The sequence below is a fragment of the Chenopodium album genome, chromosome 25, assembly GCF_948465745.1.
Source record: "Chenopodium album chromosome 25, dcCheAlbu1.1, whole genome shotgun sequence".
Taxonomy (NCBI): Eukaryota; Viridiplantae; Streptophyta; class Magnoliopsida; order Caryophyllales; family Amaranthaceae; genus Chenopodium; species Chenopodium album.
The window spans coordinates 6,139,607-6,163,137 of NC_137858.1; the positions used below are offsets into that span (position 1 = coordinate 6,139,607).

Sequence of the window (23,531 nt, forward strand, 5' to 3'; positions counted from 1 at the left end):
ATACCATTTAGAATTATTTTGAATCTATTTTATTTGAAATTTATTATCAAATACCACTACTTTTTTTGTGCTTAGCCGTAATATTAATCAGGGTAGATATTTGTGAGCTCAACTTGAATGAATTGGCATCACTATTTTAATGTCTTTGTAGAACTCGTAGAAATAACTCTTTTTGATTTTAAATAAGTATATACGAGTATACTAGTTTTATCTTTTCTTACTTGTGAAGTTGTGATGATGTGTCTTGGTCATTTTAATGGTTGTGTTTTTTTTTTTTTTTGGATTTTTTTTTGTTGAACATACCATTAAAATGATACGGAAAAGTTGTTATTGTTTTCGTTTATAAAGTGATTTTAGAATCTTACCAATTATCTTGAAAAATATATGGAATATTCGAGAGATCTTCCTTAATCTTCATTCACTTATATACAAGTAATAGAGAGTAGAGATATAAACTTTTAACTCAATATAGAAGTATTAAACTATTATTACTTTATTAGGTATTTGTAACATTTTATTTTTGCTCATACATGAGCTAGATGACAGAGGTTTCAAAAACCATAAATATCAACTTACTTCTAGTATATGTATATTTTGAAAAAACAAGGCAACCTATTAATGATGTTAACTACAAAATAAATGAGAAAAAAAAAATAATAAATAAAATAAAATAAAATTCATGCACTCCTTTCATATAGCCTTTTAAATCTCAAAACACCTTACTATTATTGTAAGTTACTTATAGCAATTTACTCTAATACGAGTCAGATGACAGAGTATTCACAAACCACAAATATCTACTCACCACGTTTTTCGAGTGCACGGTATAAAATTTGCGAATATAGACTTATTTATTTTAAGTACTCGTCTTTCAATCCTAATATACCATATCGAATATTCACTCTACCTCAAATTGACCTATTCTATATACGTAGTATAATTCAAGAAATACAATAGAAAAATGTAGCAATAACTTGTGCATATTTTGACTAAACACTATGATCAATCTACATAACCAATGCAGGCATACTTGATCAACAAATTCAACTTCAACAATTTTTTGTTTTAAAAAAATTATAAGATGATGACACGTGTCATTCAAGCAAATAGATGGATGGCAAAATAGTAAATAGATATAAAGACCAAGGACAAAACTAGAAAATATTCATCATTTCCCAACATGAGCATGACCTCTGATTTCAAAACCAAAAAAAATTGCACTAATTTTCTCTCTCTAAAATTAGCAAGAACTGAACGAAGAAAACGCAAAAATTACTCGTATTTCTTCTCCCAAAAAAACGGCATCATATCCCTTTACCCTCCTTATCACTGAGCTTCAAATTTCATCCCCAAAAAAAAAGAAAAAAAATCAAAGAAAAAATAGAAAGAACATAAATAATACAGTAAATTTTACAAGAAAAGAAAGAAAAGTGAGAGAATTTTGTAAGTAGTAGTAAGAATTTTTGGAAAGGTTTTTTTTTTTTTTTTTGGTTTTTTTTGAATAATTTTTTTTCTGGGGTTGTGTAAATTTCTGGGTTTGATTCCATATGTAAATGCATCAGAAGAAATCTGAAGTTCAGATCGGAAAAGAAAGCAGTGGCATCTCTTCCGATTTCAACCCAAGTCCACCATCTTTTTTCCCATCTTTAATCACACAAAAACACCCAAATTTCAGCAATTATAATCATCAATTCATCGAATTTCAATCAAACCCACCTTTAACTTGTTCAATTGTTCCAAATTCTGGTGTTTTGGATCCAATTTTAGTGAAGAATGAGCCCAATTTTGGGTCAATTCCATCTCCTTCATCTTCAGCAACAACACCTAAAAACCCCCTTTTGTCAACTCCCCATAAACGCCCTTTGATGAACCCTACTCCTTCCCTTGTTAAATCCCCTACTTTACCTTCTTCTCTTAGTAATTACCCTTTTTCTGCAACACCCACTTCCAATTTCAAACCATTTTCTGTAAATTCAAGGTGCCCATCTTTGTTTTTGGTTGTTTCGACCGCAAAATCGGCTGCTTTTCGGTTAATCCGCCGCTTTCGCCACCTTCGCCGGCTTAGGGTTCATCTACGTCTCCTACTTTTGCTTGCTTTGCCATTTTTTTACTTCTTGGTATCACATCCTAGTCACTCTTTTATTCTTGATTTTCTTTCTGCATTTGCTTTTTCTGCTGCTCTTTTGTTCTCCCTTAATCTTGCCCTACCTAGACTCCCCTCAATTAGGGTGTTCCTTAATCGTTCATTCCCTTTCCCTATTAAGCTTTCATCTGCCTCGGCCTCGGCGGCTTCCCGGCCTTTGCCGGTGTTTTGGTCAATAGGGTCTAGGTCAAAAGCTGAGAAGAAGGTTAATTCTGGATGTTGGGTTCAAGTTTATAGCAATGGAGATGTATATGAGGGTGAATTCCATAAGGGGAAGTGTTCTGGTAGTGGGGTGTATTATTACTACATGAGTGGGAGGTATGAGGGGGATTGGATTGATGGGAAGTATGATGGATATGGGGTCGAAACGTGGGCTCGAGGGAGTCGGTATAGAGGACAGTATAGGCAGGGTCTTAGACATGGTTTTGGTGTGTATAGATTTTATACAGGAGATGTGTATGCAGGTGAGTGGTCTAATGGGCAGAGCCATGGTTGTGGGATACATACTTGCGAGGATGGTAGCCGGTATGTTGGTGAATTTAAGTGGGGCGTCAAGCATGGCCTCGGGCACTACCATTTTAGGTAATTTCATGACATCCTTGTAGAAGTTTTGCTAATTAATGAATGGTTTTTTGGCTATATGATTTATTGTGGGATTGCTATTTTGTTGTCGCTTCATATTAGGTAATTTCATGCTTGTTTGGTACATTATTATAAAGACATTTGTTGCTCATGATCCCATATTTGGAATTTTAGGTGATAATATACTTCTTTGGCATGTTCCAACATTTATGATGATCCTTAATGATGTGGATAACTTTGCTTTGTGTTGACAATCTTGACATGCATACATTTAGAACACAATAATTATTTCCTTAAAGCTATATTGATACAATTTGAAGGTATTCATCTTGCTTGTCTGGAAATTAAATGCTTACTTAACTATTTACCAGTTTAGTTGCATTGGATATATAATGTGCATTTTCTATCCACTTTGCTCCTATTGCACCAGAAGCATGGTGATAGAGTTCTTAGCCAATTCTCACTGATCCTTTCACTAGATAGTAGATATCTTTATAGTTAAACTGAGCAGTAATGCTTGTGATATACTAGTATGAGATAAGAATAGGATTTTTTTAAGTGGAGTATAACTTTCTGCTTGATTGCGTTAAAGTGATTCATTTGCAGTATAGGAGAATTTTTCACATGAGAATTAGCTATGTTAATTGATGATTGTCCTTTTTTTAGTACATTGTTGTAACTAAGTAGTTGTTTATACTTATATTTTGAGTACTGAGGCTCTCGACAATTGTTGTGGTTAGTGAATTCATAGTGCAATAATTTGACAATTCCTCTGAGAAGAATGAAAATTGAGGAATCAAGGTGTAGCTTAGTGTTAGAGGTGTATAGAGGGTTGTGTTGCCAAACTGAGGTTCTTGACAATTGTCGTGGTTCTTTAAGCATTTATATTGCAATAAATCGCTAATACCTTTGAGAAGAACAAAGAATGAGTATTAAAGCGTAGGTTAGCGCTAATGTTGCCATTAGATGGAATTTAAGTAGTTCGTATAATTGTATTGGGGGTTAAGAACTTAATATCATATGATGGAGTTGGTGTAAGGATTTGGTGGGGCCGCTGCTGACCAAAGCTTTAGAGTTTCTCAAAACCTAATCGGCCTTTTTTGTCTGATTTATTTATGTGACATAATGGAGTTGGTTTGAGGGGGTTTAATGGGGCCCAGTATGAGTGACAGTAGCTCTGTTGTTAGCTGTTTTATATTTGGTGCAGCATTATCCTATGTTGTTATCTGATTAAGCCCTGGGTGCAACGAATTTTATAGGTACCACCGTAGTATTTTTAAGCAGCTATCACTGTTGATGCTTGGCAGGGGTTAAACTTTATTGCAGAGTCGCTTGTTGCTTTGTTCATACATTTCTGTTTACTTCAACTTTCCATTTACATTCTGTAATTGTATTTAACTATAACTCTTACTCGAGTATGGATCCAACAAGGGTAGGGCTTAACGATGTATTACTCAATACTTGGTATTGTAAAATTTTTGGATACTTAAGACTTGATTTGAAGGATACAGTATCTTAGGTGTTCGGAAAAATTAAGTCCAACATTAAATTGAAGCACTTTTTCCGCCTTTGAAGGTGGGAAAATCTGAGAAGTTAGTTCCCTGATGTAGTTTCTAGAAACTATAAAAATAGAAGTATATTAAAATGAAATGTTTATTCCTTGATGATTGGCCCGGGTTTTTTTTTCCCCTCCTTATGTTGGCTCTGCTTTACTCTTTTGGCCGAGTAAAATAGGAAAGTTCTATTTCTATACATCACTTGAGTGCACAATTTTGGGAATTATGATGTAAGAAAAGAAACAACAATTAGATTCTATCTGATGGAACTTCTAACCTCTTAGATAATTAGGCTTTCTGATCAAATTTTACTTTTACTATATTCTTCTCTAGTGGTTAGCTACATGGTCAAAGCAACAACAAGCCCTCTTTAGTGAGGTTATATGTGAAAGTGTTGTTTTTTTGTTGTTACATTATCTGCTGGCTCACTTCTTTCTTTGTCTCATAATCTCTGATAGACTGTTATATTGATAGATGATTATCTATGTAGTAGTGTAGTATCACACTATCACTAGTATGATGTTGCATTGTAATTGGCTATCTTTATGTTTCATTTGGGCTTGGAGGCACAGGAGAGCTCAGTGTTCAATGTATCCATTTTCTGCTGATCAATAATTCTGCAACCTGTTAATCGTGTCTGTATTGTAATTTTGTGGTGATACTGGGTCTTAGAGTGTACTGTAAATGCTATAGATACCTGCAAGATATCGTCTCTCTTCTCTACTTTTTACAGCAACCTATCAGCCCCACACACCTCACCCCTATATAGTTGAACATGATTGATTACGATGAATCTGCAAGTGATGCACAAGATATTGTTGTATAACTCAAATTTTCTCGTGGTGGTTGCATTTATCGACTTGTATGGAAATCTGGCCAAGAGCCCTTCACAAGAAAAGGTGCATTTTTGGTTGTAGATGAAAGGAAGTTGAATAGTGATTCAACCCCCCCCCCCCCCCCCTCCCAATTTCTCTACCAGTTTCTTTTATTTCCTATTGTGGTTTTTGAATTATGAAAGATCACTCTGTTCTGTTCCCCTTTTTTGTTTTTGTTTTTTTTTTTTTTTATTATTATTATGTCTGGATGTAATTATGTACTTACTAAGTGACTAAGTGACTATTTTTGTGATAATTGATGAATTAAGATGTGGTAAGTAGATAAATACGTATCTTTCTTATTTATTCTACTTTGATATGACCATTCTCTGGTTATTTTTAGGAATGGGGACACGTATGCTGGAGAGTACTTCGCAGACAAAATGCATGGATTTGGAGTATATAAATTTGCGAATGGCCATCGGTATGAAGGAGCCTGGCATGAAGGTAGAAGGCAGGGTCTTGGAATGTATACATTTAGAAATGGAGAAACACAAGCGGGCCACTGGCATAATGGAATACTTGATGTCCCAAGCACACAAAATGCAACCTATCCTGTATCTCCCGTTGCTGTCAACCATTCCAAAGTACTTAATGCCGTTCAGGTAAAACTACATGCCTTCATATATGGAACTTGTTAGTTTCCTTTATATTTTTGTTTGTGATCACATTTTATATTTGCTTGACTTGAGGTGAATGCTTTTGTTCTATATACTGGAGGAGTGATGGTATGGTGTGGTAAATGTTTGTGGATGTCTGAACAACTTTCTGATCTTGCTCACATTGTCCTTGTTTAATACTAGTAGTTAGTTTACTCATGGCTATACATCACTTTGTAATTGCACTGGTTGTGTGTGTGTGTGTTTTTTATGACTTGAATTTGGCCCCCAAATGAAATTTAAATAGCATTTCTGCATTTGTATATTCTCTCTTTTTGAAAAATTCGAGGGGGGTGGGGATTGTTTCTTATAGGCAATATATTTTATGCTCTACCGAGCTGAGTTCGCATAGCCCTACTTCACTGATTTTGACAAGTGTAGAGGATCTGCTTAACAAACCGAACATTTTATGTCACAAGCTTGCCATATACAGAATATAAATTAAGTCCTTATCATCATATTGCTTTTGGACTGCTTGTTTAGATACAGCTCCAACTTTTCATGTGCATGTATCTCTTCACCTATGTGAGCAATTGGTTTAAGTGTTTAGTTTCGCTTGTTGGTTCTTTTCCATAACCTTTGCAGTCAAGGTAACATCTCTTTTATGTGTTCAGGAAGCAAGACGAGCAGCAGAGAAAGCATATGACGTTGCCAAGGTTGATGAGAGGGTAAATAGGTCCGTCGCTGCTGCTAACCGGGCAGCCAATGCGGCCAGAGTTGCAGCAGTTAAAGCTGTTCAGAAGCAAATGCATCATGATACCAAGCATGACCACCGAGCCCCTGCTCCAATTGTGTGACCATTGATTTGCCAAATTATCATCAATTTTCAACTCATCTATTATGAAGATATAGCAGCTGAGTAAGTGAGTGATTATCCTATCGATATCCTCCACTTTTGTGATCGGCTTTAGCATCGTTGGGTTTTTTTTAACTTCAAGAGGGTTTTAACGAGTATTGCTTAAATAGAAATACATTCTAGTTGAAACAAAAGTCGTCTTATTTCTCTGATGTTATTTCCCAATAGCTTCCTCTTTTCATCAGTTTATAGGAGGAAGATATGGGTGTTAAGTTTTGCCCTTTCTGGCTTCAATTTGTATAAAAGAAAAATATGCGTAGTCAGGTGTAATAGGAGCTGGTGCTTAGGTGAAACCTTAATCCGGCCAGTGTTGTATCAAATGTGAATTTCCCTTTGAAATGAAAAATCTAGAGAAAGTTCATGTAACAACCTTGCCTCTTGTTTTGTTCTTGGTCAATATTTCAGATCATTAAGTGAATAATGTTATTCATAGTTTTTTGCAATCCGGGATTATGTAAGCCCGTGCTTATATTTTTTACGCATTCTGGTGTAGTTGGATTTTTCTCCCCTATTATGAGCACATTAATCTCCCCTTAAGACTGTCTTAAGCGAGCTACGTGAAATTCATCTTTAAGAAATAATCATGTATCTCAGACTCAGTATTTGTATATCCACCAAAACAAATCATCTCAGACTCAGTATCTGTATATCCCACCTAAAAATATCAAGCATCAATCTCCGAGTCTCCAAGATTTCTTGTTCTTGCTCTCATACTGAATGCCTTGTTAACCTTTTTTTTTTCTCTTTTCTTTTCATTCTCTATCTGCTATACCAGCAAAATGAGAACAGTATTCAGAAATGAAAATGTACTCTATTAGATTAACATCAATTAGAAATCCACAGCCGGTTAACCTGTCTTTATCCTTGTAGCAGCCAGTTCACCTTACTTAAACCCTTGTTGCAGTCTGTTAATTTGAATAATTAACCCCTAAATATTATTTTTGCTTAACATTAGTCATAATGTTCATCAGTACACATCTTAAACTTAATCTTTAACAGCAATTTATTTGCAATTTAATTAGCTTACCAAAAACCAATGGCCTAGTATTATCCTTGTTTTGGAAGCACACCAGGCCACCACAAGCTAAAATTAAAAGATAATGTGTTAAGCCACAGAGAAGATAATGTGATGATAAAGTTTAGCTTGCAGATAAAAACGACACAATGTAAAACAGGCACAAGGAATTAACAAGAAACTCAAGAAATGGTTTAGGACTAATTGCAAACTTTGTCAAAACATTCAAAAACAGTGATTCAAGATAAACTTATGATCAGTCGAATACAAAATTTCTAAGTCTTCCAAATATAGGCACTAGAAATAATTTAACTCTCGGTCTGCTCCCTCAACCTCCTGATTGTACTTCTCACGGTCACTGCACTGGCGGTGCTGTTCAAGTAAGAAAACAAATATATCAGTAAAAAAATAAAGTAATGGATAACAAAATCATTGTATAAAGAATTTAAAACAGATCCTTACTTCAAAGTGTAAGCACCACCAGCCTTGACCTTGCCACAGTCCTTGCATCCCCAGATGCCAACAGCCTTCCTCTTCACGGCGTACTGCAAATTTCGTTTTAAGATGAGTCATCAAAGACAATTCACAACCCATAGGCATTGGTTTGAAAGAGAAGAAAGCATTAAAAATAAAAATGTAGCTCTACCTTTCCGCAGAACTCGCAGAAGTACTTGCTGTGCTGACTTACTTCCATCTTCTTAATCTGCTTACGCAGACTAGCACCATAACGGGTACCTGAAAAATGAATAATGCAACAATAAGCATCAATTGAGATACACCACATACATATACTTTCAATCTACTAACCCAAAAATGAACAAAGATCAAGACATAATGATGAACAATAAACAAAACTTATAATGGCTGATACCAAATAATCAACAGAACCACTAAATCACATGTATTGAACTTCAAATTACCAATCTCAATCAAATACGAAGCTGTTGTAAATGAAAACTACAACATGCTATCATCACAAATGCTTTCTAATACTACACAATCAGCACTAAATTCCCTTATTATGATCATAATTTGAGTATTACTTGATGCAATATAACATAATTGACATACAATAAGATTACATGTACTCACCGTATTTCCCGACAATACCAACCTTCTTGGTTCTCTTGGCCTGTTTACATATACACCAGCATAAGTCAAAAATTTGCTAAGCAAAAGCTGAGCATAATCATCGCACATTCTACACGAATATATAAATACCACAATTAAAACAAACAAACAAACCAAAAAATGTAACTTTCACACCCTCAAGTTTTGACATCATACACCATCTCAAGCATTCAACTCACTCATGGTTAATACCAGTATATGAAGCAAATTCCCAACCTTTTTTAATAAATATAATGATGCATACAATATTGTTTAAATATGCTAAAAATTAATATGTAATGTACAATTTTATTAAATCAGAGTCAAAGATTACAGATTACAAACAGATATTTCATAAATTCAACCTCAAAGCCAACAAAAATTACAGATTACAAACAGATGTTTCATAAACCCTAGACAACAATTGCTCACAACCTCAAAAACCAGCAAATTAAGCTAATAATCAGCATTAAAATGGAAAAATCGACTTCTCATCAGATCAAAAAAAACAAAAAGCACAAAAATTATTACTGATTTGGAGTGATTAAACTGCAAATTTCACAATAAACTAAAACAAACAATCAAGCAATTAAACCGAAAACTTATCGACTAAATCGGATTCATAAACAGCAAATTGATTTAAATTAGGATGATTATCGATGATTGAAAAGAGAGAGATTGAGAGGAGTACCATTGCGATGAATGTCGACGGCGGAAGAAAGAGAAAATGAAATCCTGAAGGAGCAACTGCCGAAGTGACGAGAAAATAAGAATAGGGTTAAGTTAGGGTTTTATACTTCTGCTTCTTTATTTACGGGTGTTGGACTTCTAGGGTTTACATCACTTCATTCTTTGGGCCTTTTTTATTTATTTTGTAATTTGGGCTTAATTAATGGCCCATTTTATTATTCACCATGTTTCTTGTATTTGCAGCCCAATTATGTGCAACTGTTGCACTATGTGATGATGGTGAATTGGTGAGGGGTGTTGGTAAACTTGTGTTTCATTATACGAGTAATATTTTTTTTAGAAGAAAAAGGGGGAAAATTAAATTAAGAGAGTTAGAGGGAAATTAGTGGGGGTAATTAGAAGAGGGAAATTAGTGCGGGTAATTAGAAGAAAATGGGTGGGATTAGTAAATAATAGGTCATGTGACATGCACATGTCCAGTCAATGCCGGAAAACACTTGGTCAGTGCCGGATTGCGACCCTTCGCTATCTTTAACAAAAAAAATTTTATAATGTGGTTTCTCCGTCCAAAAAAAATTCTATAAGGTTTTTCCTGACAAAATTTTCTATTTTTTATTAGGAAAATTATTCATATTCATCATATGTCAGTAATAGAGGAAAAATGAGGAAAATATATAAGTATGGTGGAAGTTGGAAAAAATTCCACCAAATAAACACAGCCTTTCATAGATACCTGTTTTGGATGCACATCTTAAAGTATTGCATAGGTTTCACTTTAAATAACCAAAATAAACAAAGGTGTTACACTAATACAAACAATCAAATTGAGCAATATAAAAAGAGCGAACAAAGTAATTCCATTACTAAATCTAAGTTTTAAAAAATTTAAAATTAATCTAAAATCTTGTGTTATAACCTTCAAATTTAGAGAATATCCGTTTTTTTGAACACGAAAATATTGAATGTTGAGGCAAATTTCTTAAGAGATTCTAGGAGATCATTTAGATGGTTGAAACCACTTACTTTACCTATTATTCATCAATTAGTATATGACTCAATATTGTCCTAAAACCTAGTCATGGCCATATATGATTCCAAACAACATAACCTTCAGGTGCATCCCACCACACTTGTATTTTCCATGTCGACTTTTGACAATGTCCCAAAATAGTCCAAAATCGTATCATATCCTTCCATTTCCAGACTTGGCTGACATCAAGGCATTTTCCTATGCTTCCCATGGACCAGCCAATGCCTCTTATGTGATCAAAACCATCTAATTCATTGTCCCTGACGGCTCCCTTCAAAAAATGTAAATTCAAACTTCTTACTAATTCAAAAGCTTATTGGACGAGTGCAATAAACTTGTTTATCTTTATATTCTACTGTTTCTTGACATACAATGCTAAAACTTTTGTATTATATACGATACTATGTCTACATTGTATGTAATATATAGAGTTGAAAAGGTGTTCAAGCTTGTACGAGGGTCATATCACGTTCACGAAAGCACTCGGACTTTTAAAACAGCAGAACAGGTGGGTAAAACCCACCCCAAGCTCATAACTTTCCTGATACTCACCTACTATCTTCTGAATACATTCAACCATTGACACCAAGTTAATGGAACGTGGGTCCATTTAATCCATTGTAGTTTTTTAAAAGGTGCTCTGAATTGTGATGGTGTAATATAGAGTTCACTAAATACATCATTACACATTGACACGATACAATTTTAGCTAATGTCACTTGTGTTTGAAATTGTTTTTCTGGCGTAGTGAAAATATTTAATAGTGCATTGTATACGCTTGATCATCCGAACCTTTGTAAATTTGGATGGTCTTTTTTTTGCCTATGTAGGGCAGTTGGAAATTCAATTGGGAGTAGTTTACACATACAGAGTAATTTATATCAAGCCTTTAGCAAGATTTACTTTTGAGAACAAATTGAAAAATACTCTTAGCATGATTACAAAGGATTCTAAGGCCGAATCATAACAAAATTGCAAAAAAGACTAGCACAATAACAAGGGATTATATTGCCTGATCATGTATAATGTATATTGTCCTTTGCAAAACCTGGGCATGGGGCTTAAGGATACTACATGCATAACGGCCGACGACTCATAACAATTCTCGTTAACTGAACTATTTTAGTGGACTTCCAAAAAAAAAGAAATTGCAAAGCATGGGCACTACACTACTTAGGGTCACATTAAGTCCATATCTACTTCAGAAGGTAAAATAATAAAGATTGCACACTCCATACAAATGGTTCATATTTGAAGGTGACAATTTCAAAATCCACTACTACCAAAACTCAGTACAAGTACTTTAACCGAAAAGACTAAAGCTGAATTTCTGAAGTGCCGTAAATGTAACCAAATATAAAATAGAAAAAACACTAGGGAAAAGACCTCTGCAACACAAATACTTCTTGAATCTAATTCAACCTCTGGGCAGCTTCCTTGGCAAGGACTCTCTCCCTTGCCTTCATCTTGGCCTGAGATTTGGAACCCATGATACCACCTCCCCACTTCTTCCTGTGCTCCTCGTACTTGTCATTGAAATTGGCCTGTCAAGGGCAAGAGAATTCACATTGTGAGGCTCTTTCATCAATTAAAAAGAACAGATATACAAGAATTGAGATGCAATCAAGCTCAATCCATTCAACACATTTAGCAGTTGCTAATAATATGGATGATTCAGTGTGTCATAATGGTGTGACCAAACTTGATAGAGAAAAAGAACAAAATTATCACCTTGACAGCCTCAACAATCCTGCTGAACTCCATCTTGTCCTCATTCTTCACAGAAGTCAGACAAAGAGCAGCTGCGGTCTTCTTGTGAACAACCTGCACAAGATACAAGTTCAGGAGAAGGATAAGCACCAGGTTAATTATATTCAACAAAAGCAAATTAAGCCAGCATAACAGATAGATACCGTTCCGAGACGAGCCTTTCCCTTCACAATGCAGTATGGAACCTCCATCTTACGGCACAAGGCAGGAAGCCATACAACGAGCTCAATAGGGTCAACGTCATGGGCAATGACAACGAGCTGAGCCTTACCCTGCAACATCATTTTAGAAGTTGGAAATACAGGTCAGTGACACACTACAGCATTTCCTTCATTGATAAGTGAAACAACTACAGAAACAATCACAACAATGGCATTAATAACCAGATACATCACCTGCTCAATAAGGTATGTGATGTGGTTAAGACCATACTTCACAACAACAGGTTTCTTGCTCTCGGGCTTCTTTCCCTCAGCTTCTGCTTGTGCAGCTTTCAAAAGTCTTTCCTTCTTAGCGGCTCTGTCCTCAGGTCTGTACTTGAGGAGCAACTTGAAAAGGTTTGATGCTGTAAGAGAGAGAATAATCAGTCAAGCACCAGTTTTACTATAAAATCTTTTAAACTTCATACATATTATCATCAAAGACTCAGTCAGATTTTATGTTGTAGCACTATAACAATGCTAGCAAAGAACTTTAGCTTGAATGATAATAGCTAAAGTAAAATGATTACCAAGGTTCTTGTCAAGAGCCTTGGTGAATTGGTTGATAGCTGGGGGAACCTTCAAACGTTGCTTCAAGATCCTTCGCTTTCTCTGGAGTTGAACAACCTTGGGCCATTTGATAAACCTGGTGAGATCCTTCTTTGGTGGAAGAGCACCACCAATTCCGAATTGCTTGGGTCGCTTCTCAAACAAAGGGTTTGTAGTCTTCTCCTGCAATACATATTCAACTTAGTAAACTAGATTATCAAAAAGATTGTACATTTATCTCATTAGCTCTATGGTTCTAATTTATGTCATCAATATTTCCTCTAGATAAATATGAATAACAAAACTACATGATTTGACCATTAAGCACACATGCTCTACTACTTTACGCTGAACAAACAATGTGTTATCGAGGCATTGAATCCAAAACAAAACTACACATTTATGTGGATATTTATATGACCAAGGTGAGAAAAAAGGATCAAATTCAGACATCTATGCGACAATAGCCTATAACAACATTCTGAACAAATTATTTAATAACACTATTCTGAACATAAAACAAGCATCACCCGATATATTGTAATGTTCACATAATCGATATAGTGTTAGATAAAGATCAAACTTACAGGCTTCTTCTTTCCAAGAGTCTTTACGGCACCACCTTTTTTCGGGGCCTGCCAAACGAACAAACAGTAGAATGTGTTAGGGAATCGTAAACTCAAACAATAGCTTCAACAACAATTCACAAAAAAAAATCACTAATTAAATTCAATTGACAAACAACATTACAATCACGATATATAGAATTTTGAAAACAACCTCAAAACAAATTCAATTGTTTTAACATGCTATAAATCAACATCAACACAAAAGCAACAACTAGATATTCAATTGGTAAGTTTTCTCTCTCCTCATTCACAATAATCAACGCAGCAAACACACCTTACAAATTAACACTGATAACTATTGAAAACAACCTCAAAAGCCAACAAATTAAGCAAACAATCAGCATTAAATTGGACAAATCAACTTCTCATCAGATCAAAATTACAAAAGGCACAAAAAATAGTACTGATTTGGAGTGATTAAATTGCAAATTTCACAGTAAACTAAAAATTGCTAACAAGTACTTATCATTTCAAGCAATAAAAAATCAAACTAATTGAACCAAATATATGTCGATTAAATTGGATTCATACAAATTACATTAAAGATTAAAGCTAGGATTATGATCGATGATTGAAAAGAGAGAGAGAGTGAGAGGAGTACCATTGCGATGAATGTCGACGGCGGAAGAGAGGGGAAATGAAGAAGCAACAGCCGAAATGACGAGAAAATAAGAATAGGGTTGAGTTAGGGTTTTATACTTCTGATTCTTTATTTACCAGTGTAATTGGACTTCTAGGGTTTACACCACTTCCTGGGCTTTTTTCTTTGTATTGTAATGGCCTTAATTAACGGCCCATTGTTTTTTTTTTTTTTTTTATTTATTATTTTGTTTTCTTAATTTGGTTGCCCAATTACTAATTCAACTAAATAGATCCGAATCCGAATAGGAAGCGGATCGGACAAAGAGTAAAGTTCAACTATGGATCGAATCCGATTAATATGATGTAAAAAATGAAATTTATTAAAGAAATTACAAGCATTTATTAGTGTATCTCACAAATGCAACATATTTTATCGTATGTCCAAATAAATGAACCAAGTTCGTATGTTGAAAATATAGGTCGTATTGGACTTGGACCTCGGATCAAGGAGATTCAAATTCGAGGATTTTGCCTCATCTGATCCATTGTCATTCCTATCAATCACGAAGGAAATTTTGTAGTTCATGTTGTACATCAACGACCCGACCCGCTCTTCTGATCCGACCCAACCTATAAATTGTGTGAGGATGGGCACTATTTTACAGATTTGGGCACAAGATTTTATGCATAAACCTGACTCGACCCAATTTTTTTTATCAGCTCTAGCTTCTTTCGCTATAAACAACCAATATGAACAAAGGTGTTACAACTTACACCTACACAAACAACCAAAATGGACAATGTGTGATAAACCAAAGGAAGATTTTTTGAAATATTTAATGGAACCTCAATATTTTCGAAAATGTCGTATTGAACGGATTGTTCTGTAAAACTTTAATGACCTACTGGTATGCCTAGTATAGTTTCACCAATTTTTATCACATTGGCAGAGGCCTCCTACATCCACTCTAGGTTGAAAAAAAAACATTGAAAATGATCTGAAAACGTGTATATACCCTACAAATTTAAGTAATCTTCAACTTTCTTGATCTTCAAAAAATTGAGATCAAGGTGATTCCCATAAACCCCGCGATATCACTTAGATGGTTGGAATTATTTACTAATTACTACAACTCTTGACATTAAGTGTATTACAAACTGGCCTCTTGTCGTTGAGTATAGGCCATGGCAAAACCAAATAGTGAAACAACATGTATATGACCTTGTGTTGAATCTTGAAATTGTCAAAAATGGTACGAAGTTGTGTATGAAAGCCTAGACTGTTGCAAAAACATTGACAATTGCATTTGCTTGCCTGTTCAATTTATGTAGCAATGGGATAACATTTTTAGATTCGACACGAGTAGATATCAAGGTGCTCTACATACTTAATTTCCAACGGACCTTGTAATGGTTATTAGGTGGTCATAATCGTCTAATTAAAGTCTTGGTGGCTTTGCTTCTCTCAAAATCTATTTTATAAATTAGGTGGTCATAATCATCTAATTAAAGTCTCGGTGGCTTTACTTCTCTCAAAATCTATTTTAGAAACTTAATAAGTTTAGGGCCTGTTCATATTTACCGAACTAAGCTGAACTGAACTGAACTGACTAGAACTGAACTGATTGGAGCTGAATTGAACTGAACTGAGCTGAAATGAATATTTTATGAGAGAGGGAAACTAGGAGCTGAACTGAACTCAACTGAACTGATTGGAGCTGAACTGAACTGAAATTAAGTAAATATGAACAGACCCTTAATTGGTTAAATGGCCACTAACTACTAAATGAATAAGGATTATTGAAGTTTTCAATTTAAATTTGATTTATGTTCTTGAATCACGCTTTAAAAGCTCTCATCCAACTATAAACTTACAAAACACAACATAAAAAAGAACAAAAGTATTGCATGCATATAATCTACAAATTACACAACCATTAAGTTAGTTAACTTGTGTACAACCTCGAATTTAACAGTGTGATACTAGCATGCCACTAGTTATCCTTTATCGTGTCATGTAATGTTAATATTTTGCCTCGTAATATAAAAACTAGTTGTTAGTGAGTAATAATATTACTAGTACTAAAATTGTGTGTGAATATAGAGTTAATTAGTACATATAATCTGTATCAAACCTTTAAAACAAATTTAGCTAAGCCGAGCGATGTCATCTGTTGTGATTGGTTGAATATGTGTTATTGCTTAAACAAATTTTTTTATTTTCATTTCACCAATTAGTTGTATGGTTGATCAATCAAACCCCTGTGAAAAACTAGACGGTCTTTTTGTCTTAATGGACAATTTTGTTTGAACATTGATTAGTCTCAAACCTTAAAACACAAGGTTTTACATTCTATCAAACAAAACCAAAATACTGTAAAGATTTATGTTAGCAATTTTATAATCATCATCTTATTCATCAACGTAATAAATGGATAAGCTAGATTAGTTCTATTTTAGCTATGACTAAAACCAATATTTATTTTAATTTTTTTTTTTGTAAAAAAAGAAAACTCTAATTAGACGCGGCAAAATTGCATCAAAAATCAAAAGTTAGTTCAATTTCATCCAGATAATCAATTTTCCCAAATTCAGTCAACTACCTTTTCCTCCCAGAATAATTACACCCAAATCTCACAAAACCCAAAAATAATCAAAATTACAAGTAAATTTAATCATCAAAAATTAAAAAAACTTTAATTTCAAGACTACCCCTTTACGCACAATGATGATGCTAGTCAACTGCTCCGGTTGCCGGACTCCACTACAGCTACCGCTCGGCGCCCGATCCATTCGCTGCGCCGTTTGCCAAGCCATAACCCAAATCGCTGATCCACGCGCCGTTGCCGCACCTCCATCTCATCACGCTGGGCCACCTGCTCCTTCCCCACACTCTCACGCGCCTCCTCCTCCCTCACCGTACTCTCACGCGCCTCCAGGCCCTCCTCCATCGCCGCACGGTCGGAAAAAGGCTGTTATTTGTGGGATTTCTTATAAATTCTCCAGGCATGAGCTTAAAGGGTGTATTAATGATGCTAAGTGTATGCGGTATTTGCTCATTAATAAGTTTCAGTTTCCCTCTGAATCCATCATCATGCTTACTGGTATTTTTCAATCTCACCTTTTGATTTTTATTCAATTTTTAATTATTTATTTGGGATTTGATGATTTGTTTGATCAATTTGATTTTCAAGGTGGTAAATTGATTGTAAATTATGCAAAAGAGGGAATTTTGCTGCATTATGACCTAGGGTACCAATTTTTTGGACAGATGGTTCAAATTTGGTTGCATGTGTTTTTTTATAGTTTCTTATGATATAATGTTTAAGTGATGAAAGATTATATCTTGCTTGTTGTTGAGATTTTTGCTCGGATTTCGGATTTTGTGAATGATCAAACTACGTGAGGGTTGTATTTAGACTTAATTAGTCTAGGTTGGAATGATTATCATGGTATATACTATGAGTTTGGAAAAGGGAAGAGGAACCCTAACAAGGTGACCACAACAAAATCAACCTAGTGGTCGTATTTTGCGGTATTGTACGTATTAGAGCTAAACAATTTGCCATGTCAATTATAGAATGACTGATCTTGGAAATGGTTTTTACTCAGTATTGTAGTAGAATTATGGGTTTGTTTGTAGACTCTAGTATAAGTCGTGTTAAGACGTTGTTTACTTTGTGTGATTGTGTTCATTGATCATTGATTCCCCAATATATTTGCCATTATGCTTTGTGTGGTCTCCTGAAATGACTTAGAAGATCGAAAATGGCCAAATAGAATAAAATGCTGATTGAGACCTGGTCCATTTATGACTCATGATGTCTGTTAGGGAGTTCAACGAATCTCGGTGTTTCTTTGAAGCCAGTGATACTTAACTCTATGTTTGTATTGACGTTCCGCATCCTACTTTTTGAAAGGTTCCCTCTTTATTTTACATCCTTTTTGTCTGTCAAGTAGTAAGACTAGTAACCAATATTTGTGTCTGTATATGATATGAAAGTACAAAAGTAAAGACCTAGCAATGAGGATCTCCTAAACTTATATTCTGCGACTGATTGTTCATCATTAATATTTCAGTGAATGCTAATAGATTAAAGGCATCTTATATATATCTGCATTTTTTTTGGAGTAGCTGTCCTGAGGTTGCCTTCTCCTAGTTTGTCGCCTTATGATGTGTTACTTTTTTCTCGTGTATCTTTGTTACATTACATGACCATGTTTTGGGTGCCAATATAAAAAAAATTCTCACGTCAAGCTTGGCTTCACATATTTCTAGAAATTTGCTTCTTGCTTAATACCAGATATTGAAGACAATTAATAATTGGAATCCCCTTAATTTTAAAGTATTTAAGCTGAATATATTCACCTGGTTAAGTGGGAAAATTAGCTGGATTGAGATAATATTCAAGCTGATATGGATGTGACTGTGTAAATGAGATCTCTCATGTACCATCTGAGATATGTTTCTGCAACTTGGCAACCATTACCAATTTACCACAACTGTGACTGTAGTCAAAATATTGTTCCATGATTACAGATTCCGATATTATTTCTTGTGGTTGTATGGCTTTCAGTAACAGTGCGAATGAGAGTCAGTTTCAATGCTCTCTTAAATGCAAAATGTCTTTTACAGTAGTATTGTGGAAGTTAAGTAAACTAAAAAAGAAATTGGCGGTTATGTGTGAAGATAAGTTTCGTTGACAGTAAGTTCTAATTTGTTAATGAGTTTAATTGTTACTTGGATTGTCCTTGTGAATATTGATTTTATTTTGTGAACAATGGAATGCAGAAGAAGAAACTGATCCATACAAAACTCCTACCAAACAAAATATTAGGATGGCATTGTTTTGGCTTGTAAACGGCTGTCAGCCTGGGGACTCTCTGGTTTTTCACTATTCTGGCCACGGTTCACGACAGAGGAATTATAATGGGGATGAAGTAGATGGATATGATGAAACTCTATGCCCCTTAGACTTTGAAACACAGGGAATGATTGTTGATGATGAAATAAATGCAGCTATCGTCAGACCTCTTCCTCGTGGAGTGAAGCTTCATGCAATTATAGATGCATGTCATAGTGGCACTGTACTGGATTTACCATTTCTTTGTAGAATGAGCAGGTTAGTTTGTTGGAAGTTTTAATTCTTGGTCATGCTACTTGCATGTTCTTCAGTATGCTAGTTTTCTTCCTCCTCTTTGATTACCATTTGTCTTTGTATTTTAGTTTGCCAAAAAAAGTGCAAAATCATGAAATAGCCTTTTATTAGCTATCGTGTTGCATGGCAATTGTTATACTTATTTCTTAAATGTCTGGTTAAAAGTTAACCCAAATAATTTAACCATGCTTTAAAAACCGCCACCCTCTCCATCGTCCAACCAACCCTTTCTCTGTCCTCCCCAAAGCAGCCATCTCCACCAAGCGTCCAAGCCCCCTTCTCTGTCAACCAATCCCAAAATAAATCAGCAAAGCCATTTTCTGTTCATATTGCTTCTACTAGAAGCGGATAAAAGGTTCCATTTCTTAAGGAATCGTGCAATTATGCTTTGCAAGTCTTATTTTTATTCCAGGGAGCTCTCTGATGGAAACACAAGAAAATTCTTGACTAGAAGCAACTATAGAGATTGAAGGACCTTTGCTCACCCCACTTATTTATGCATTGGTGAATTATTAAGTTTTTTCATTCTTACAGACTCACAGCACTGTTTTGTCAGTGATAGCACTTTCAATTAACTAAAAAAGCCAAAAATCAGAAGACATATTATATTAACTTGAATTCCTGAGTATCACTGATCTTGTAAATCTAAATAGTTCATTAAATTAATATCAAGAGATGAGCAGGAGGGGATGGCAAGCGTGAAGAAGCGGTCTGGAGGTGCTGCAGCGTCTGTGAGTGTCTATTGGAGGTGTTTTTTGGTAGTTCTAAGTGGCTAGAAGGGTGGTGGCTATGTCAGGTGGGGACATTGGAGGGAGGAAGGGAGGGGCAAAACAATTAAACTTAATCATGGTTAACTATTTACTCTGTAACATGTTTATGGCTCTTTCCGTTCCCAAATAAAAGTCTTGTTTGCCTTTTGCACACCTTTTTAGGAAGGTGAGTAAAAAAGAAGATAATGGGGCTTGATTGATTAAAGATGAATTGAAGTTGGTTTGGTTGATTGAAGGTGAATATAGAAAGCAAGACACTAGAGTTTGGTTGATTAAATGAATAAACAAAAGAAGATAGTTGGGTTTAGTTGATAAAAAGTTATTTTTTAGGGACAAGATTTTTTTGGGTCGACTTTAGCAGATATTTGTGAAAGTTATTTTTTTTTGCTACCAAACTAATGTCCACTAGTTCAAGGATAGGTCCTACTATGTATACTTTGTTCTCGTGCATTGTTCTCTACACACCCTCACCCGTATACTGCAAATGTCTAATATAACATCTTTAAGTATATGATGTAGGAGTGGGCAGTATGTTTGGGAGGATCATCGTCCTCGATCAGGCGTATGGAAAGGATCCAATGGTGGAGAAGTTATATCAATTAGTGGTTGCGATGATGACCAAACCTCAGCCGATACAGCTGTAAGTTCCTGCCTCTTGCATTTTGCATTGTTCTTTGCAGTCGTATATTGCTGTATTGATTGGTCGACAAACAAGGAATTGATTTTGTAAAGGGCTGCATATGGTCAGGCTTTATCACAGGTCACTTCTACTGGAGCTATGACTTACTGTTTTATCAAAGCCATTGAGAATGGACAAGCTAGCACATATGGGAGCATGTTAAATTCTATGCGGTCAACCATACGTAATGTTGGTAATAGCTCTGGGGGAGGCTCTGGAGGAGCTCTCGGAGGTGGTGTTGTTACATCTCTTCTGACCATGCTAGTCTCTGGAGGAAGTGTCTCTGGGGGGCTGACACAGGTGATTTTTTTTTTCTTTGGTAATGTATTGTTATTTTTCCTCTTCTTTTTTTATTAAAAAATACCCTGTCTATTCCCACCTATATAAGGAGTACATAATGAACATGAAACTTGGTATTGTTCTTTCTCAGATTTCTTGTGGTATACTAAATGCAATAATGAAGAATTCAGTAATTAGCTGTAGAGCTTGATAATCCTTGATTGTTTTTATTGCTTTTTGTTGAAACTTAATGCCGTATCTTGTAATTTTGTTGACGATGCATGCTCAATTATCCAATTTTTTTTAGCTTTGCTAGGATTTATGTCATGATCTTGTTTGTTGTTTCTTCCAATGGATGATAAATCATGTTTTCCTGGAGTTTTCTGTCGCCATAAAGGCATTTGTTCAGTGGCATGCAGTCCTAAGATATTTGCTTCCTCAAAATAGCATCAATTGGAGGGTAGATGTTTCATGAGAGACTTAGCAAGAAACAAGTAAGCTGTCAATGCAAGCGGCAGAGTGGGCTTAAAACAACCGTAACCCTTAAGTAAATTTCGACAATACCTGATGGATCATAGGGAATCTTCAAGTAGTCAAACAAGCTAGTGTGAAAAACTATTCTATGGAAATTGAATCTTTTATCAATTGGTTATCATAGCTAGCTAAATAGCGTAAGGAGCCTGAAATTGTAATGGATGGTTAGCAATTTAGCATATAATCCTCAACTTTCAGTGATGTCCTTAAAAAGTGGATTTATACCTTCTTTTTACGGAATACTGAACTTGACCAATTATAAGTAAATAAATTATTAGGTCCAGAATCATGTGCAAATTTGCATTACAGAATACTTCAATCTAATACGAGTAGCCTTACTCATTTCATCCACAATTTAATGATATTTCAAGATTTATAGTTTTAGATGAACCAAACAAAAATGGGAACTCAAATTATAGATGTACGCTGCATTTCATCTGGAAATGTATGAGTGATCATACACAAGAAAGATTCTTGTGGGTAGCATAAGTGGTTGTTTTGTAAGGAAAGTGAACAAATGAAGCAGAACGCATCAGACATTTCAAGTTGGTCAGACTGAGTAATTTTACTAATTTATTTTCGTTTTTATAATTTAACTGAATGCTTTTGGAGTTCATTTTTTGTATGTAATGTCTGGAATTGCTCATTCATCCTAGATCTTACTCCGTATTTTTTAGACATTAACTTTTCTTCTCCCTGTATGCTGCACAGGAGCCACAACTTACAGCTTGCGAGCCATTTGATGTGTACACGAAACCCTTTTGGATATGATTTTTAAATCTAGATGGATTATATCCATCAGAATGTTTGGTGGAATTACATCTCTCTTGCTCTTTCTCATTCTCAAAGATGCAGGGTTTGATGAGCTAGTTTGTGTCCAGCACTTCCTGATTTTGCTGTAAATGATTAATTATTGGTGCAGAATTGGAGATGTTTTGGTGTGTAGAGTAATAAACTACAGGCGGATTAGTATTTGCTTTTCTATTATTATTCCTTTTAAACTTGCTCCCTTTTGGAGTAATGCAGTGTAAATACTCTATTATAAATGGACCTGTCAATTCGGGAATTTGTAGACTTGATTGGATTGAAATACATATGAAGTACTACTACTCCGTAATAAACTAACAATCTATATATATACCAGGGTGTACCTAAAAAAGACGTGTGGAGTGCATGTGTCGACACATGACATCTGCCTACCACGCAACTCGGTTGTATATACAGTTTTATTGAGACATGATTAAGCAATTGTTATGCATGATTTCTAATGCTAAAAGTACAGTCTGCACTTTTGACTCTCTCCCTGTAGCTTATTTGCTGATGTTGATGCAGCTGTAGAGGGGTGAATAAAGCATAACAATCTTCGACATTAAGGAAATGAAGTTTTTGTAATTTGAAATTATCAAAAGAAATGAAGGTGACAAATGTGACAAGAAAGGAACTTGATTATATTAATGAAATCTTGTGAAAACTTCTTGATTATACCTTATTAAAATGTAATGAAAACTTCTTGTCTTTTAATAGTACAGGATATAAGCGAAATTGAAGGGGTTCAGTTAAAATCTAATATAATACTAGTATTTCATAGCGTAAACTAATTGTTCAACTTAATTGTTTATTTCGTTAGTTATGACCCTTTTTCCGCTTTAGTTGCGAAATGACAAATGAATTTGTGGTATAACTTGTGTTATAAAAAAACCAATCATACGACAAACACATTTACATTCGTGTTTTTCCAATCACAAAGTAGTAATCAATATAACTTAAATGATTAAACTGATTGTATATAATACACCCGACATTTTCTCGGAACCAAAAAAGAAAGACAAATAATGCAAGGCCAAAACTCAAAAGCCAAGTCCTG

At 34.9% G+C, this 23,531-nt stretch overlaps 4 protein-coding genes across 4 annotated transcripts; 2 read left to right on the forward strand and 2 right to left on the reverse strand.

Annotated features, from left to right (window-relative positions):
* Positions 1–1,187: 1,187 nt before the first annotated feature.
* LOC145613462 (uncharacterized) lies at positions 1,188–7,040 on the forward strand. The gene is made up of 3 exons (XM_081668570.1): positions 1,188–2,725; positions 5,500–5,761; positions 6,430–7,040. Exons 1-3 carry the CDS (start codon positions 1,554–1,556, stop codon positions 6,610–6,612), a joined length of 1,617 nt encoding a protein of 538 aa, XP_081524696.1. The 5' UTR covers positions 1,188–1,553; the 3' UTR covers positions 6,613–7,040.
* An 816-nt stretch (positions 7,041–7,856) lies between these two features.
* Positions 7,857–9,599, reverse strand: LOC145615010 (large ribosomal subunit protein eL43). Its single transcript, XM_081670093.1, has 5 exons — positions 9,488–9,599; positions 8,779–8,818; positions 8,333–8,421; positions 8,149–8,231; positions 7,857–8,058 (listed from the first exon to the last, which is right to left on the reverse strand). Exons 1-5 carry the CDS (start codon positions 9,488–9,490, stop codon positions 7,995–7,997), a joined length of 279 nt encoding a protein of 92 aa, XP_081526219.1. The 5' UTR covers positions 9,491–9,599; the 3' UTR covers positions 7,857–7,994.
* A 2,117-nt stretch (positions 9,600–11,716) lies between these two features.
* Positions 11,717–14,369, reverse strand: LOC145615009 (large ribosomal subunit protein eL8y-like). The gene is made up of 7 exons (XM_081670092.1): positions 14,266–14,369; positions 13,623–13,670; positions 13,017–13,218; positions 12,682–12,851; positions 12,430–12,558; positions 12,248–12,340; positions 11,717–12,060 (listed from the first exon to the last, which is right to left on the reverse strand). Exons 1-7 carry the CDS (start codon positions 14,266–14,268, stop codon positions 11,929–11,931), a joined length of 777 nt encoding a protein of 258 aa, XP_081526218.1. The 5' UTR covers positions 14,269–14,369; the 3' UTR covers positions 11,717–11,928.
* A 2,329-nt stretch (positions 14,370–16,698) lies between these two features.
* On the forward strand, positions 16,699–22,744 carry LOC145613388 (metacaspase-1-like). Its single transcript, XM_081668487.1, has 5 exons — positions 16,699–17,350; positions 19,039–19,369; positions 20,695–20,815; positions 20,924–21,154; positions 22,379–22,744. The coding sequence occupies exons 1-5, from the start codon at positions 16,972–16,974 to the stop codon at positions 22,436–22,438; spliced, it is 1,122 nt and encodes a 373-aa protein (XP_081524613.1). The 5' UTR covers positions 16,699–16,971; the 3' UTR covers positions 22,439–22,744.
* Positions 22,745–23,531: the final 787 nt, after the last annotated feature.